This window comes from Hemiscyllium ocellatum, chromosome 12 (assembly GCF_020745735.1).
Source record: "Hemiscyllium ocellatum isolate sHemOce1 chromosome 12, sHemOce1.pat.X.cur, whole genome shotgun sequence".
NCBI classification, from domain to species: Eukaryota; Metazoa; Chordata; class Chondrichthyes; order Orectolobiformes; family Hemiscylliidae; genus Hemiscyllium; species Hemiscyllium ocellatum.
This window is the reverse complement of record NC_083412.1, coordinates 22,156,888-22,172,873: the sequence shown is the minus strand read 5'-3', so window position 1 is coordinate 22,172,873 and position 15,986 is coordinate 22,156,888. Positions and strand designations below refer to the sequence as shown.

At 45.4% G+C, this 15,986-nt stretch overlaps 1 protein-coding gene across 2 annotated transcripts in view; it reads right to left on the bottom strand.

Moving 5' to 3' along the window:
• Nucleotides 1–14,819, bottom strand: part of cdadc1 (cytidine and dCMP deaminase domain containing 1) — a 64,703-nt gene extending 49,884 nt beyond the window's left edge. For both annotated transcript variants that reach the window (XM_060832929.1, XM_060832930.1), the window contains exon 1: nt 14,625–14,819. In XM_060832929.1, the coding sequence (XP_060688912.1) occupies nt 14,625–14,694 (70 nt within the window). In that variant the 5' untranslated portion in view covers nt 14,695–14,819. The remainder of the gene's footprint in view (nt 1–14,624) is intronic.
• Between the last annotated feature and the right edge of the window lie 1,167 nt (nt 14,820–15,986).

Genomic DNA, 15,986 nt, shown 5'->3' with positions numbered 1-15,986 from the left:
TCAGGATGGCTAACAGAAAAATTGGGACCTGATGAATGGCCTGCAGGGGGTACGTGGAAATTGGAGATTGTAAAGAGAGCTACGGAGTTAGTATGGAAAAAGGGAACGGGGGAAAGAAGGGTAAAAAAAATTATGGCTAAACTAAGAGATGCATGCTTAAAAAAGAAAGATGAAGCTAAACAACAACACGAGCAGAAGGTTTACAACAGTTGGTTACATAATGCTACAAAAAGGGGGCTAAGTGTTACTGAGGATGGGCTTCCTTTGACCCTCCATGAGCTCAAGGTCGCATGTGCAAATTTTGATGAAAATATTAACAAGAACAAACGGTTGGCCAACCAAGTGGTGGAGATGGCATTGTCAGACCTGAGGCTGGGTGCAGGATGGGAAGATAAGGGAATTAGTTCTAGGAATGTGGAATCCCCTCCCCAACCCCCTCCATCGGGTACAATACCCCAGGAGGCACGTAGTGAAAGGTGTTTTACCCCAAGCACAGGTAACAAAGGATATCGGCCTCCACCACAGTGTGAACCCGAACGGCAGTTGCCCTACCCTTGGACAGAGGAGGCTGACGATGACAGTTCAGAGATAGAGCAACCCCCAGGCCACATGTTCCCTATGCGTACTGTTCCTAACCCTCAAGGGGGACGGGTAAGAGTCCCCGGCCAGCCGCGCGCTAACCCTCCTGTCGCTGCGATTCTTTACCCTCCTACCATAGAAATTTTTACGCCATGGAAACCGCAGGAAATTTTGGCACTGACTATGAATCTCCCTGACAAAGATAAGGACCCACAAAAATGGTGTGAATCAGTTGAAAGCATTTGGCAGGCTTACGGGGCAGTGGGAGAAGATATCTGGAGCTTTTTGAGGGTTGTGTTTATTGGCTCTAAGTGGACAAAATTTTTGGAAATATTAAATATGCCCCCTGGTGCCAACAGTTGGACTGCCTTTACAGCACAACACCCGAATCAACAACAACAGGAGCAGGAAATTAAAGAAGCAATGCGGCAGGTCCTCAGAAAACCGGTTGACTTAGCAAAAATCATTGATTTAAAACCAAAAAAGGGGGAGGGTGCTGAGGAATACCTACAGAGATTTAATGAAACTTATGGCACATATTCTGGGGACCCTCTTTTCCCTTTGGGAGCGGGGGCTGTCTCACAACAGTATAATAGTCTCTTGATGAACACTTTGCCTAAACCTACACAAGATAGATGGAAAACTAACAACTTAAATTGGATCAATTCCTCACAGGGTGATACAGCTAGGGCAATTAAAGCATTATGGGGCGAGGGTGACAGTCCTAAGGCCGAAAAACCTATTAAATCTGAATTTGTTGTACGGGAAAGTGATCAAAATACCATGGCCTCCTTGCGGCAACCTCCCACCCCTCCCCAGCAGACACAGCAGCAAGGGCTGTGGAGTTTACCCGGTCCCCAGCTGCAGTCTGACAATAGAGGCTATCAGCTGGAACCGGATTTTTATGTCCCAGGCTGGCAAAACCAAAAGGGCTCAGAAAGCTGAATTAATTGCATTAACTAGGGCATGTGAGCTAGCCTCCGGACTTACAGCTAATATATATACTGACTCTAGATATGCTTTCGGGGTTGCCCATGATTTTGGGACACTATGGGAAAATCGAGGCTTCCTCACCTCGTCTGGGACCCCAATCATACACAGGGAGGAAGTCATTAATTTGTTACAGGCCATTCAAAGTCCTCGCGAATTGGCCATTATTAAATGTTCCGCGCACTCTGCCGGAACGGATCCAGTTTCTATGGGAAACAAACAGGCAGATGAAGTTGCTAAACAGGCTATGGAGCTCCCTGGCTCCTTTATGATGGTTCAGAGGAAATCTATTAGGGCCTCAGTTCCTGACAAGCCGCCTCCCTCCACCGCTGATATTGTTGCTTTACAGGGGGCGCCCCTGACAATGTACTTCATGAATGGACTGATCTGGGATGTTTCAAGGACGTTGACGGTCTTTGGAAAACCCCAGTAGGCCAGGTGTGTATGACTGATGTTTTAGCCGTCTGGGTGGTTGATGTTGTCCATCACTTAACACACTGTGGGGCTAGACAAACTGCAGATATAGTCTGGGAATCTTGGAGGCATCCCAGTGTTCTGCAATTGGCTAGAGCACAAACTAAAAAATGCTTGACATGTATGCAGCATAACCCCGGCAAGGGGGTCCCCTGTGAACAGGTTAGAACCCCGCTGCCTGAAGGCCCCTTCGATACGTTGCAAATGGACTTCATTGAGCTACCCAGAACGGCCAAGTGTAAATATGTTTTAGTTATTGTAGATGTTTTTAGTAAATGGATTGAGGCTTATCCTGCAGCCGATAACAAGGCTGACACTGTTGTTAAGACTTTACTCAAGGAGATTATTCCTAGATTTGGTGTGCCGCGGACACTTAGTTCCGATAACGGCCCTCATTTTGTGGCCCTTGTTAGTCAGGAACTTTGTAAAGTTCTTAATATCAAGCAGCAGTTCCACTGTGCCTACCACCCTCAGAGTGCGGGAGTGGTGGAACGTGCTAATCAGACCTTGAAATCTAAATTGGCCAAACTGTCAGCTGACAATGGTCTCTCGTGGCTCCAAAATTTGCCCATTGCCTTGTTTCAACTCCGGGTGTCCCCGGCAGGAGCCCACCGTCTTTCCCCCGCCGAGATTTTGTATGGGCGGCCCCTCCATACTCCCTTTAGCTCTGACTTCTCTGATTCTCCTGTTGACATACATCAGATGTCAGATGGGATGATCTCCTATGTTTTATCCTTAACTGATGCCTTACGCATGAACCATGCGATGGTTAAAGCTGCCAGGCCTTTGCGGTCGGATTTGCCGTTGCCTCCAAACATCCGACCTGGCACCTTTGTATTGATCAGAAACTTTGCCAGAAAGCACGGCCTGGAACCCCGGTGGGAGGGCCCTTTTCAAGTCCTCCTTACCACCCCTACTGCTGTTAAGGTTGAGGGTCGTAAAACCTGGATCAGCCTACACCATTGCAAGCTTATTGGGGAGGAATGATAATAAGGGGCAGCTACTGCTGTATGTATTTTCTCTTCCCTTGACATAGGTGCCACTAAGGAAGGAAGACTGAAGAAAAGTGAAACGATGAAACCTGCCCTCTTTCTCTTTGGCCTCTGCCTAACAGCAACATGGACATCAATGCAGACCAGTAACACCACCAGCGGTGCACCTCCCACTCTCCAAGGGTCTACAAGCAACTCTAGTGCAGCCACCGCGGAGACGTGGATAAAAACAGGCACCCCCGCGATGACTTCACACTCTACAGATGTTACTACTAAAATGACTAATGGTTTTGTGAGTATGGCACCACGTATTGCTTCTGATGGCCCCAATGGTGCAGTAATAGTCCCGAGGGATCTCGTGAGTACTATGAGTGACACTATGACTATTAGCACCCCCCCCAATGAGTTTATCACTGCCCAGAGTGATAGGTACCCAGTCTAATAATATAAGTGAGTCCAGTCAGACCCTAGCTACCCCTTGCAATCTCATCGGGGATTGGTGGGTATGGAAACAGGAGAATAGCATAACGCTGAATAACACAGGCCCCACAAGAATAGTTCAGGTCAGAGTGAATGCCACGTGTGATCGTCATGGCCCAGGTAACAGTGGGTTTAACCAGACAATTTGTCCCTTGGTCGGCTTTCCTGACTACTCTAAGGCCACTTCTAATTATAGCAGCATAGTCATCCAAAATCTTGCATGGTCACAGGATTGCGTAGAGCATTTGCAAAACCTAACAGGACTTAGACAGTGGTACCCTGAATATAATATTACAACTCTGGATGCCAGGAAAGAATGTCCCCGTAATATAACAATTCATAATACTGGCATCTGCCAGGAAGTAATGTATGTATGCCTACGAGGAAATGGCACCAAATCCGAGGATACCTATACGTACTTAAATGATACACGCACGTGCTGCCATGCCTTTGCGAATAATACTGCAGCGGACCCCAGAGACTATTTGTTCAACTTTCCCGGTTGCTTCATGATCTTAATTCAAATTACAAACCTCATGCTCGAGGCCGGAGAGATCTGTTCCACCAACAGACATTTTGGAGCAGATTCTTTGGCGCCCTTCTGCCCAATTATGGGGTCATGCAAGCCCTGGACCAGATTCGTGATCTCAGTCACGAGCTTGAGGAAATGGCTAAGGCCATTGCTAATGCCCTGGGTCATTTGGAACACGAGCAGACTGCCCTACGAATGATGACCTTACAGAAAAGGATGGCTTTAGACTATCTCTTAGCAAGCCAAGGGGGAGCATGTGCAGTTATTGGCCCTGAGTGTTGTACCTATATTGAGGATGAGAGCTCGGCTGTATATAATGACACTGCACTAATTAACGATGTTGCCACTAAGGCATATGATCTGGACCACACAGACTCAAAGGAGGCCTGTGCCTGGTGGAACCTACTGTGTCAGCTGTTGGGATGGCTAAAGTCTATTGGGCTGGACATTCTCTCCATTCTGGCCATCATTCTTGGCATTTGTATTAGTATCCGAATCGCTTGGGCCCTTATTAAGAGAAGTTGTCAGACTTGTCCCGCACGACGCCGATGTAAAAAGGAGACAAGCCCGATATGGACACAGAAGGAAGGATTGACACCTACACTTTTGACTGATGACAATTCAGATGTAGAAACAGGAAAAGAGTTTGCTCGACTTCAACGTATTACTATCTGAGGGTTATCATAAAATGATAAAAAGGGAGGAATGATAAGTTGGAAATAGATATAGTGACCATATAGAAAATGGAGCTCAGAAATGTTAACTAAAATGGCCCCGGCATATTGGCTGTATTTCCCGGCATCCTAAGCGACAGGCTAAGCGAAACTAATTGCTAACATAGCAATTTGTAAGAAGCCAGCCTAGCGGTAAACAATCCTCTCCACAGGTCCGAGGATGAGATAGTACATAGCACTAGGTCAAAGGGCAACCATCAGAGGAATACTGGAGCCTCATTGTTTTAGAGCTGTACTAATGAATACATGTGTAGTTTAGAGCAATTTTTGATATCTGAATGTTACCTTGAAAAGCAGAGTAAGAATAATGAGGGCTATGTTAAGAGCTTAACCAGATGGCTGTTGGTATCTGTGTGTGTGTTAGATTTAGAGCACTTTTTTTTGTGTAAGCTTCCAATAAAGTATGCTTTGTTTAATTTTACACTGTGCGATAGCTTAATGATACGGGACTCTGTATTGCGTACGAAGTTATGTATAAATGTAACAACTTTCCCTATCAACGGTGAGAGAATCCACTCTTTAGTACCCGGCATGGTCTAAGGTGGCTTTTCTCCCAAGCCTTGTTTGTATATTCGTATACTGACAGTCTTGAATAAAAACAGTGCTGTTGAAATGTGTTAATCAAGTGGTGGTTCTCTGTTCTTGGACAGGCGTTCACAAGAAGCCCAGAAGCTCAAAGCTGAGCTTCCACATAGCAACAGTCTGACATTGAGCTAATGCTCCAAATCATATCATGCAGCCAATGTTCCAGCTTCCTCCATTACCATTCCTGGATGTGGTTAGAACCATCAGAGATTACACTCATCAGTAGTATACAGTCAACTGGATAGCATCGTGAGATAGTCTACGTTAATTCTAAAGCCCATGAAGTCTCATGGTATCAGATCAAAGATGGTCAAGGAACCTTCATACCTACTTCCTTTCTCTGTTGATGAATTAGTTTTCTGCATGTTGTACACTCTTTGGAAGAAACAGTGAGGGTACCAAAAGGCCTAAAACATACAATCTGTGGGAGATTTCAACTTATGATTAGGAGTGCCTTTCTAGTGCAACTACTGACTCTTTTAAAAAATGCCTTCATGGGATATGGGTACTGCTAGCAAAACTAGCAGTATTGCCTATCTTCAACAGTTTAATTGGTGACAGCAGTTAAGAGTCAACCACATTGCCATGGCTCCAGAGACACACTAGGTTTAAGAATGGCAGATTTCCTTCCCTAAAGGACGTTAGGGAACTAGATACATCATATGTTGTAAAATTCATGTTTTTTTTCCCAAATTTTCTGTATTTTTAATTGTCAACTGAGATGAGAAAATACTATTTTAATACCTGAACTAATTGTAAACAACATTCTGCTGCTCGTTCAACTAGTGTTTAAGGTGCAATTATAAGTGGAGTTTTGGTTGGCAAACGTATCTGACTGGTCTGTGCTCTACTGACAAAGGCCTTCAGTGGATTCGTTGTCTGAATAGCTTGGGGTTATGAACAAGATACAAAGAAGTCATCAGATATCCACAGCTCAGGAACTTTCTCTGTTCTCTGCAGTAAAACCCTGAAAAAGAATGAGTTGCTTTCAGAGGTGGCTGTAAGCTGTGATTTTGAATTGATAAATCAGAGATATTTTAAAAGTGAACCAGCCACCCTGTGCCTCTTGAAAGCCAATGGAAGTATTTTGGAGAAGGGCAACCAAGAAGCAGCATTTTGACCAGTACATGAATCACAAGAATCATCTCAGGAATTACTGAACTGCCTGTCCAGACTTTTCCTCCATCCATAACACCCAGGTATTTTCTCCTCTGTAGATGCACACATAAGGGGGATTTTACAAGATTAGAGTTTTAATTAGTAGAATTATATGCCAATGATTCACTAGGTTAGTACTTTGTTAACCTGGGTCTAAAAGAAAGGTAAACTGGAGAATTCTGTCTTATCTTTTTAAATACTTTATTGTTGTGATGACTCCAGGAATAACAAGGCTTGATTTCTAGCAGGTTTCCCCAGTGAAACATGACAATGTAAAGTGAGAAGAGGCCGATTTTGTTGGGAGACGATACAGGGTTAGAAGCTTAGCTCACCTCATGAAATCGTTTTTCTTCTTCCGTACTTACACCACCGTTCTTTTTGAGTGACTTTTCCTTTCCCATTTGGTACCTACACTTTAGTCTACTGACCTGTAAGTGGTTGGCTCATATCAGGCAACTAATTTACAAATATAAGTACAGATATTTAGTCTGTATTCTGTTGTCAGAAAATTACTGTCACTAGTTACTTAGAATGGAGGGACTATGCTCACTAAATATATTCAGCTGATCAGGCAAAATCAGTCTGACTTTGTAAAAGATTTTCAAAAAGTTGACTAAAGTGGTGACACAAAGTTCCTGTGGATGTTATTCATATAAAGGTCCAGAAGGCAATCTATTATTCCTTATAAGATACTATTAGCTATAATTAAGACTTATGGAATTGAAAGAAAATCATTATCTCTTGCCGATCCAAACCAAATCAGACTAGGAATAATGGGCAGGTACACAAATCAGCAGGTGCATTACAACCATGTTGGGGCTTGAACTATTCATTGATTTATTAATGACTTAGAAAATGGGATAGAAAATCACATATCTGCTCATGTTGATGACATAAAGATATGTGGATTAAAGCATAGAAATCACAAGGAGATATTGACAGAATTAGGGAATGAGTAAAACTGTGGCAAATTGATTTGGATCCTTTGGATCTGTGCTATCTTTTGACCAATTAAACCTCTGCTATATTTACTTAACTCTGAATCAATTAGGATACCAAGGTTGTGCAAACATCCTCTTTTTATATTTGCGTCTTCAAAAACTGTGGACTGAAGTGAGAAAAAAGAACTTGTTAAAAACAGGGATTGAGCAGGATGGTTGCACAGCTTCACAGAAAGGAATTTGGAACCTACTGTAAGCTCTTTATGAGATGTGTATGATGATCAGGAGCCAAGGACTTATTTACCAGTGAGGTTGATTGATTCCCAGCTAACTGAGCAGGTTGGAACTGGAAACAAGTTAGAGAGAGACACAGACAGAAAGACAGAGAATGGTGTCCAGTTGTTCTCTCCAGCAAAAGCTGACTGTTCTTTGCAACAAAGAGACTCAATCTAAACTGGAAGGAAACTGTAGCAGCCACTCTGAGCTGTGACTTTTGAATTCAAAACTCAGACACTAATGACAGTGGCATGGTGGCTTAGTGGTTAGCACTACTGCCTCACAATGGCAGGGACCTGGATTCAATTCCAGCCTCAAGGAACCATGTATGGAGTTTGCACATTCTCCTTGTATCTGCTTGGGTTTTCTCTGGGTACTCTGGTTTTCTCCCATAATCCAAAGATGTGCAGGTTAGGTGAACTGGCCATGCTAAATTGCCCAGAGTGTTCAGGGATTGTAGGTCAGGTACATTAGTCAGTGTAGAATAATAGAGTAGAGGAAATGGGTCTGGGTGGTTTACTCTTCGAGGGTCAGTGTGGACGTTTTGGGCTGAATGGCCTCTCTCCACACTGTAGAGATTCTATGATATCAATAGCATTTGCAAAGTCAATCAGTCACTCAGTATTTCTTATAAACAAATGGAAGCTCACAGAGAAAGACTTGGTCATCTGAAGAAGGATCATCCAACATTAGAAATGGGAAGCAAAAATCACAGAACTGGCTTTCTAGTTTTTATACCACCAGCAATAATCTATTTTCATGATTTGTTTGTGTGCATGTGTAAGGGGAATTTATTAGGGGCTTAGAGTTGTAGCTAGTCCACTGCTTTTCGTCATTTATATAAATGATTTGGATGTGAACACAGGTGGTAAAGTTAGTAAGATTGCAGGTGACACCAAAATTGTTGGCGTAGTGGACAGCGAAGAAGGTTATCTTGGAGTACAATGGGACCTCGATTAGATGGGCCAATGAGTGGCAGATGGAGTTTGAGGTGCTGCATTTTGAAAAGGCAAATCGGGGCAGGACTTATACACTTAAAGGTAAGGGCCTAGGGAGTGTTGCTGATCAAAGAGACCTTGGAGCAGATTTATAGTTCCTTGAAAGTGGAGTCGCAGGTAGTTAGGACAGTGAAGAAGGCATTTGGTATGCTTTCCTTTATTGAGTATAGGAGTTGAGAGGTCATGTTCTCGGCTCTACAGAACATTGGTTAGGCTATTTTAGAATATTGCATGCAATTCTGGTCTCCTTTCTATCGGAAGGATGTTGTGAAACTTGAAAGAGTTCAGAAATAATTTACAAGGGTGTTGCCAGGGTTGGAGGATTTGAGCTTTAAGGAGAGGCTAAATAGGCAGGGGCTATTCGTCCAGCGTCGGAGGCTGAGGGGTGACCTTATAGAGGTTTATAATATCATGAAGAGATTGGATAGGATAAATAGACTAAGTCTTTTCCCTGGATTGGGGGAAGCCAGAACTAGGTTTCGGGTGAGAGGGGTAAGATTTAAAATGGACCTAAGGGGAAACTTTTTCACGCAGAGGGTTGTGTATGTATGGAATGAGCTGCTGCCAGAGGAATTGGTGGAGACTGAAAGAATTACAACAGTTAAGAGGCATCGGGATGGGTACATGAATAGGAAGGATTTAGAGGGATATGGGCCAAGTGCTGGAAAATGGGACAAGATTAATTTAGGATATCTGGTCAGCATGGATGAGTTGTACCAAAGGGTCTGTTTCTGTGCTGCATATCCCTAGTAGTATTTTATGTCAATGGTTTAACCATTTTTTACCACTAGATATAGTCTAAATATTTAGAAAAGGTTAAAACTCACACAACACCAGGCTATAGTCCAACAAGTTTATTTGGAAGCACTAGCTATCGAGGCGCTGCCTCTTTATCAGGTGACAACCACCTGATGAAGAGCCAGCACCTCAAAGCTAGTGCTTCCAAATAAGCCTGTTGGACTATAACCTGGTGTTGTGTGATTTTTAACTTAGTCTACCCCAGTCCAACACAGCATGTCTAAATCATATTTAGAATACATAATAATTCTTGTTTGGAACAGAATCCTAGTCTCATACTTTCTGTCAATCCTGGTCTGAAAGTCAGGTAAACTGGAGTATTATGTTTACTTTTGAAAACAACTGTAACATTTGACATGACTCCTGGAGTAGAGGGCATGATTTATGGCATTTGACTTACAGTTGAAAACAGTTTAGTTTAGCGTAAAGGTAGGGCAGAGGGTGGAATTAGTGGCACAGGGAACAGAGCTTGAGGTTGAGAGGCCCATAACAACAGCTTTAGGTTTCCCAATATTTAAACAAAGATAGCCTGTTTGATTGTACAGAAATTACGTATTGCTTAAATTAAGACACATTTTGTTGAAACTTTGCTAGTTCACTCAACAGGACAGTTTGCAAGAATACCATTTCAAGGAGAAAACTAACATTTATAGAGAGCAGTGTGCTGCTTTGTTGCAATCAGTAGAGGTGTTGCCATGAAGAATGCACCAGTTAATAATATTGACAGTTAACTGTCAGACATTGTTTAAATTATAAACCAATTATTATTCAAATTATAAATTATAAAATAACTGATTGGTCAGAGAATTGCCTGAACAAGTGAATAGTTGACATCTATTTTGTTGAGTTGGTTACAGGCACTTTTGTATGGGCAGCACAGTGGTTCAGTGGTTAGTGCTGTTACTTCACAGTCCTAGGGATATGGGTTCAATTCCAGCCTTGGGTGACTGTCTGTGTGGAGGTTTCACATTCTCTCTGTGTCTGCGTGGATTTCCTCACACAGTCCAAAGGTGTGCAGGTCAGGTGAATTGGTCATGCTAAATTGTCCATAGAGTTAGGTGCATCTATCAGAGGGAAATGGGTCTGGATGGGTTACTCTTCAGAGGGTCAGTGTGGACTTGTTGGGCCCAAGGGCCTATTTCCACACTGTAGGTAATCTAATCTAATATTGTTAAAAATAGCTTACAGTCCTCACAAGCCATAGTACAATTCTAAGTTGGTTGACAGCATAATGTTTCACACGCAGAGCTATCCAGCAAATATTGCAGTTTTGCAAACTTAGGGTGGTTGGATGCAGGCAGAATTTTGCTTGTTTTAAACAACCAAAGCAATACACTGTTTGACACACTCTGCCAGTCTTTAAGAAGTATGGCATGCGAATTTGGCATCAGGCCACATTACTAATTTGTGCAATAGGCAAAATATTATTTTGGTTTGATGGTAGCCTCTTGTTACTGGTGAATACAACGTATGTTGCTCCTGCATAGTAATTACACAAAATATATTACTTCATCTGTTTGTCAAATGTTTAACATTCCTCCAGCATAATCTGAGACATGGTGGGTAGTTTTCAGACTTAACAGTTAATGCTTTAGGGTTTTTTAATGAATTTTCATAAAATAGGGCAAAAGAAAATTTGCTCAATATAATTACTAACCCACAGGGTGACTTTGATACGGCTCATTTTAACACCAAATTTGTATAGTGAACAACTGACTTGTGCCCTATTTACATGATTGCATCCAAGGCCAATGTTACAGCATATGGAAATGTAGGAATCCCAATGTGTATACTGACCAGCAAAAGTAGGTGTACTGTAAATCATTGTAGAGAACTTGATGGCCTATATCTACAACAGGACATCAAGAAAAGGGAGAAAGTGAGGACTGCAGATGCTGGAAATCAGAGCTTAAAAATGTGTTGCTGGAAAAGTGCAGCAGGTCAGGCAGCATCAAAGGAACAGGAAAATCGACGTTTCGGGCAACCAGTACCCTTCCACTGACACCCTCCTTCGACTGACTGAACTGGTCCTCACTCTGAACAACTTCTCTTTCCAATCCTCCCACTTCCTCCAAACCAAAGGAGTAGCCATGGGCACCCGCACGGGCCCCAGCTATGCCTGCCTCTTCAGTGGATATGTGGAACAGTCCATCTTCCGCAGCTGCACTAGCACCACCCCCCACCAATTCCTCCGCTACATCGATGACTGTATCGGCGCTACCTCGTGCTCCCATGAGGAGGTTGAACAGTTCATCTACTTTACTAACACCTTCCACCCCGACCTCAAATTTACCTGGACCATCTCAGACTCCTCCCTCCCCTTCCTAGACCTCTCCATTTCTATCTCGGACTACCAACTCAACACGGACATTTACTATAAACCGACTGACTCCCACAGCTACCTAGATTACACCTCCTCCCACCCTGCCCCCTGTAAAAACTCCATCCCATATTCCCAATTCCTTCACCTTCGCCGCATCTGCTCCCAGGCCGACCAATTCCAATACCGAACAACCCAATTCCAATGGCTTCCTTCTTCAAAGACCGCAATTTCCCCTCAGACGTGGTTGACGATGGTCTCCACTACATCCCCTCCACCTCCCGCTCCTCCGCCCTTGAACTCCACCCCTCCAATTGCCACCAGGACAGAAGCCCACTGTTCCTCACCTACCACCCCACCAACCTCCAGATACATCATCTCATCCTTCATCATTTCTGCCACCTCCAAACAGACCCCACCACCAAGGATATATTTCCCTCTCCACCCCTATCAGCATTACGGAAAGACCACTCCCTCCGCGACTCCCTCGTCAGATCCATACCCCCCCACCAATCCAACCTCCACTCCCGGCACCTTCCTCTGCAACTGCAAGAAATGCAAAACTTGAGCCCACATCTCTCCCCTCACTTCCTTTCAAGGCCCCAAGGGATCCCTCCATATCCATCAGAAATTCACCTGCACCTCCACACACATTATTTACTGCATCCGCTGCACCCGATGTAGACTCCTATCCATTAGGGAGACAGGCCGCCTACTTGCGGAACGTTTCAGAGAACACCTCTGGGACACCCGCACCAACCAACCCAACTGCCCCTTGGCTGAACACTTTAACTCCCCCTCCCACTCCGCCAAGGACATGCAGGTCCTTGGCCTCCTCCATTGCCAGACCATGGCAACATGATGCCTGGAGGAAGAGCGCCTCATCTTCCGCCTAGGAACCCTCCAACCATAAAGGATGAATGCAGATTTCTCCAGCTTTCTCATTTCCCCTCCCCCCACCTTTTCTCAGTCCCAACCCTCAGACTCAGCACCACCTTCTTGACCTGCAATCTTCTTCCTGACCTCTCCGCCCCCACCCCCTCTCCGGCCTATCACCCTCACCTTAATCTCCTTCCACCTATCGTATTCCCAACGCCCCTCCCCCAAGTCCCTTCTCCCTATCTGTTATCTTAGCCTGCTTGGCACACCCTCCTCATTCATCAAGAAAAGGGAACTTATTTGACATGAGCAAAGGATGTAGCATAAGGAAATTCTAACATGCAGCTACACATGTAGCAAATGTATCATCTATCTATTGGAAATGTGCAAATGGTAAGAGCTCTGGTGGCATTCCATCAAAGGTGGAATCCAACAAAGATACTTGTGAGACCTGGGCCTGATGGTAATCTCATAGCAACACCATTTGTCTGGTTATACAGTGTCTTTTAAATGGAACGCATATATGAGTTGATAAGTTCATAAATTCAATGAATACTGATTCACACAATGGTGACAGTCTAAATAACCATGATACAATGCTGCAGTGAAGTCCCTCTGACAACTTGAATGATTCATTGGTGAATTATGCAAGCAATGCTGCACAAGCAGATGAATACTGCATAACTATTGATATGCAAATCCTCGACAGTCTTTGCAATTGTAAAGGAACTTTTCATTGTGTAACTGGTATATTTGCTCAAAACTGGTTGAAGCAATTCACCCAACCATTTGGACAGCTAATGTTGCTCAGAACTGATGAAAGTTAGGATAGGGCAGAAAGGACATCACTTTTGTGTATTTTGGGCAGTCTACAAGTAGGCGGAAACAGCCGCGAAGCTCCTTCTTCTTACATTATAGTTTAGCAAATACTTTTTTCAGAAAATGATTTTTTTTTGTTTTGCTCTGTTTCTCTTCTTCAAGTTTTGATTTGGAAATTTTTAGCACATTTGTTTTTAGATAGAGATAATACCCTTTTTACAATGAGATCACATTGTTAATCATTTAGCTTGCTCTCAAGTAGCACTATCCGGTCACGCTGAGGGGCAGGTCCACAGAATACAAATTTGGATCGGTCATTAAGAATGGCATGAACTTTGTTGGTAAATATTATTTCCAAACCCATTGTCAGGTTTACAAACATGCATGTCTAGATTAGGCCTTGTAACACTGTCAGGCACTGACATTGCATGTGAAAATCAGACAAATCGTTCGGAATTCGGCAACACGTATGCGCTGGATCAAGTAGGCATGCCTTCAAGGATTAATCGTCTGCAGGCGAAAGCGATCTGTGGCTCCATATATATCTCTTTCTGTTTGATGTCGCATGAAGGCACACCAAAATAGAAATCATGCATAAGGACAAACTCCTCACTTTCAGACAGTACACGGTCAGAGAGATTTACTATGCGTTCTGGTACTGTTAAATACGTTGCCAAACTTAAGTGAGTTAACAGTATAGGTGGGTTTAAATGGAGACTGTTTACAGTGCGGTCATCTATTGAAGAAATATAGTGGCATAAATTTTAAAGCGAATTTCAGATCATCAGAGGCTAGGCTCCGGTCTAGTGAACTGAAAGTAGACAAAATTACTTTAAGTCGATATCTTTTTTACAACCTCCCAATCCCAAGATGCTACACCAGAGTTGTGTATGAGATTGTCACCACTATTAGTTAAGATCCTGGTGCATACCACTTACACCAAGTAATTAAAATGATTAACATTGACTGGCACTGCAAATGAAACAGCCCAGCGTCCAGGATTCTCTGAACCCGAGGCCTTGGCCCCCAGCCCTGGCACCTGACTCCCGGCCGTCACCTCCTCGCTCACCTCTGGCATTACATTCCGTCTGTGCGCCCCTCTCCTGACTCTGGCACGCCGGCTCTTGAAGGTGACTCATGATTCCAATGTAACTGTCACCGGGAGGGTCGGACAGCTCAAGATGCGGAAAAGAGTCAAAAACCAGCCAACGCCGGAACCTTCCAGCCTAGCAACCGTCAGCGTCAGCACGTAACAAACGTCATGTCACTCCTGTTCACGCCGAATGCGACGATCAGAACTCAGGGCAGAAACAGACAGGCCGGGGGCGCGTGCACCGAGTGGGGGAGGGGAAGAGAAGGACGGACAGGATTGGAGCAAAGCTGGAGGGCAAAGGACGTGGAACAGAGAGGGCGGGGCAGAGGGGTGGAGAGGAGGAGGGAAAGGGAGGCGGGGCAGAGGAGGCGGAGCGAAAGGGAGGAGAGGAGGCAGGGCAGAGGGGGTGGAGCAGAGGGGAGGAGAGGAGGTGGGGCAGAGGGGAGGAGAGGAGGTGGAGCAGAGGAGGCGGAGCAAAAGGGAGGAGAGGAGGTGGGGCAGAGGAGGCGGAGCAAAAGGGAGGAGAGGAGGTGCGGCAGAGGAGGCGGAGCAAAAGGGAGGAGAGGAGGTGCGGCAGAGGAGGCGGAGCAAAGGGGAGGAGAGGAGGTGGGGCAGAGGAGGCGGAGCAAAAGGGAGGAGAGGCGGCAAGGCAGAGGGGGTGGAGCAGAGGAGGTGGGGCAGAGGAGGCGGAGCAAAAGGGAGGAGAGGAGGTGGGGCAGAGGAGGCGGAGCAAAAGGGAGGAGAGGCGGCAAGGCAGAGGGGGTGGAGCAGAGGAGGTGGGGCAGAGGAGGCGGAGCAAAAGGGAGGAGAGGAGGTGCGGCAGAGGAGGCGGAGCAAAAGGGAGGAGAGGAGGTGCGGCAGAGGAGGCGGAGCAAAAGGGAGGAGAGGAGGCGGAGCAAAGGGGAGGAGAGGAGGTGGGGCAGAGGAGGCGGAGCAAAGGGGAGGAGAGGAGGTGGGGCAGAGGAGGCGGAGCAAAGGGGAGGAGAGGAGGCGGAGCAAAGGGGAGGAGAGGAGGTGGGGCAGAGGAGGCGGAGCAAAGGGGAGGAGAGGCGGCAAGGCAGAGGGGGTGGAGCAGAGGAGGTGGGGCAGAGGAGGCGGAGCAAAGGGGAGGAGAGGAGGTGGGGCAGAGGAGGCGGAGCAAAGGGGAGGAGAGGAGGTGGGGCAGAGGAGGCGGAGCAAAGGGGAGGAGAGGCGGCAAGGCAGAGGGGGTGGAGCAGAGGAGGTGGGGCAGAGGAGGCGGAGCAAAGGGGAGGAGAGGAGGTGGGGCAGAGCGGGAGAGAGAAGTTCGGGAAAGGGGAAGTGGGGTTGAGAGGAAGGTCAAAGGATGCAGAGAAGGTG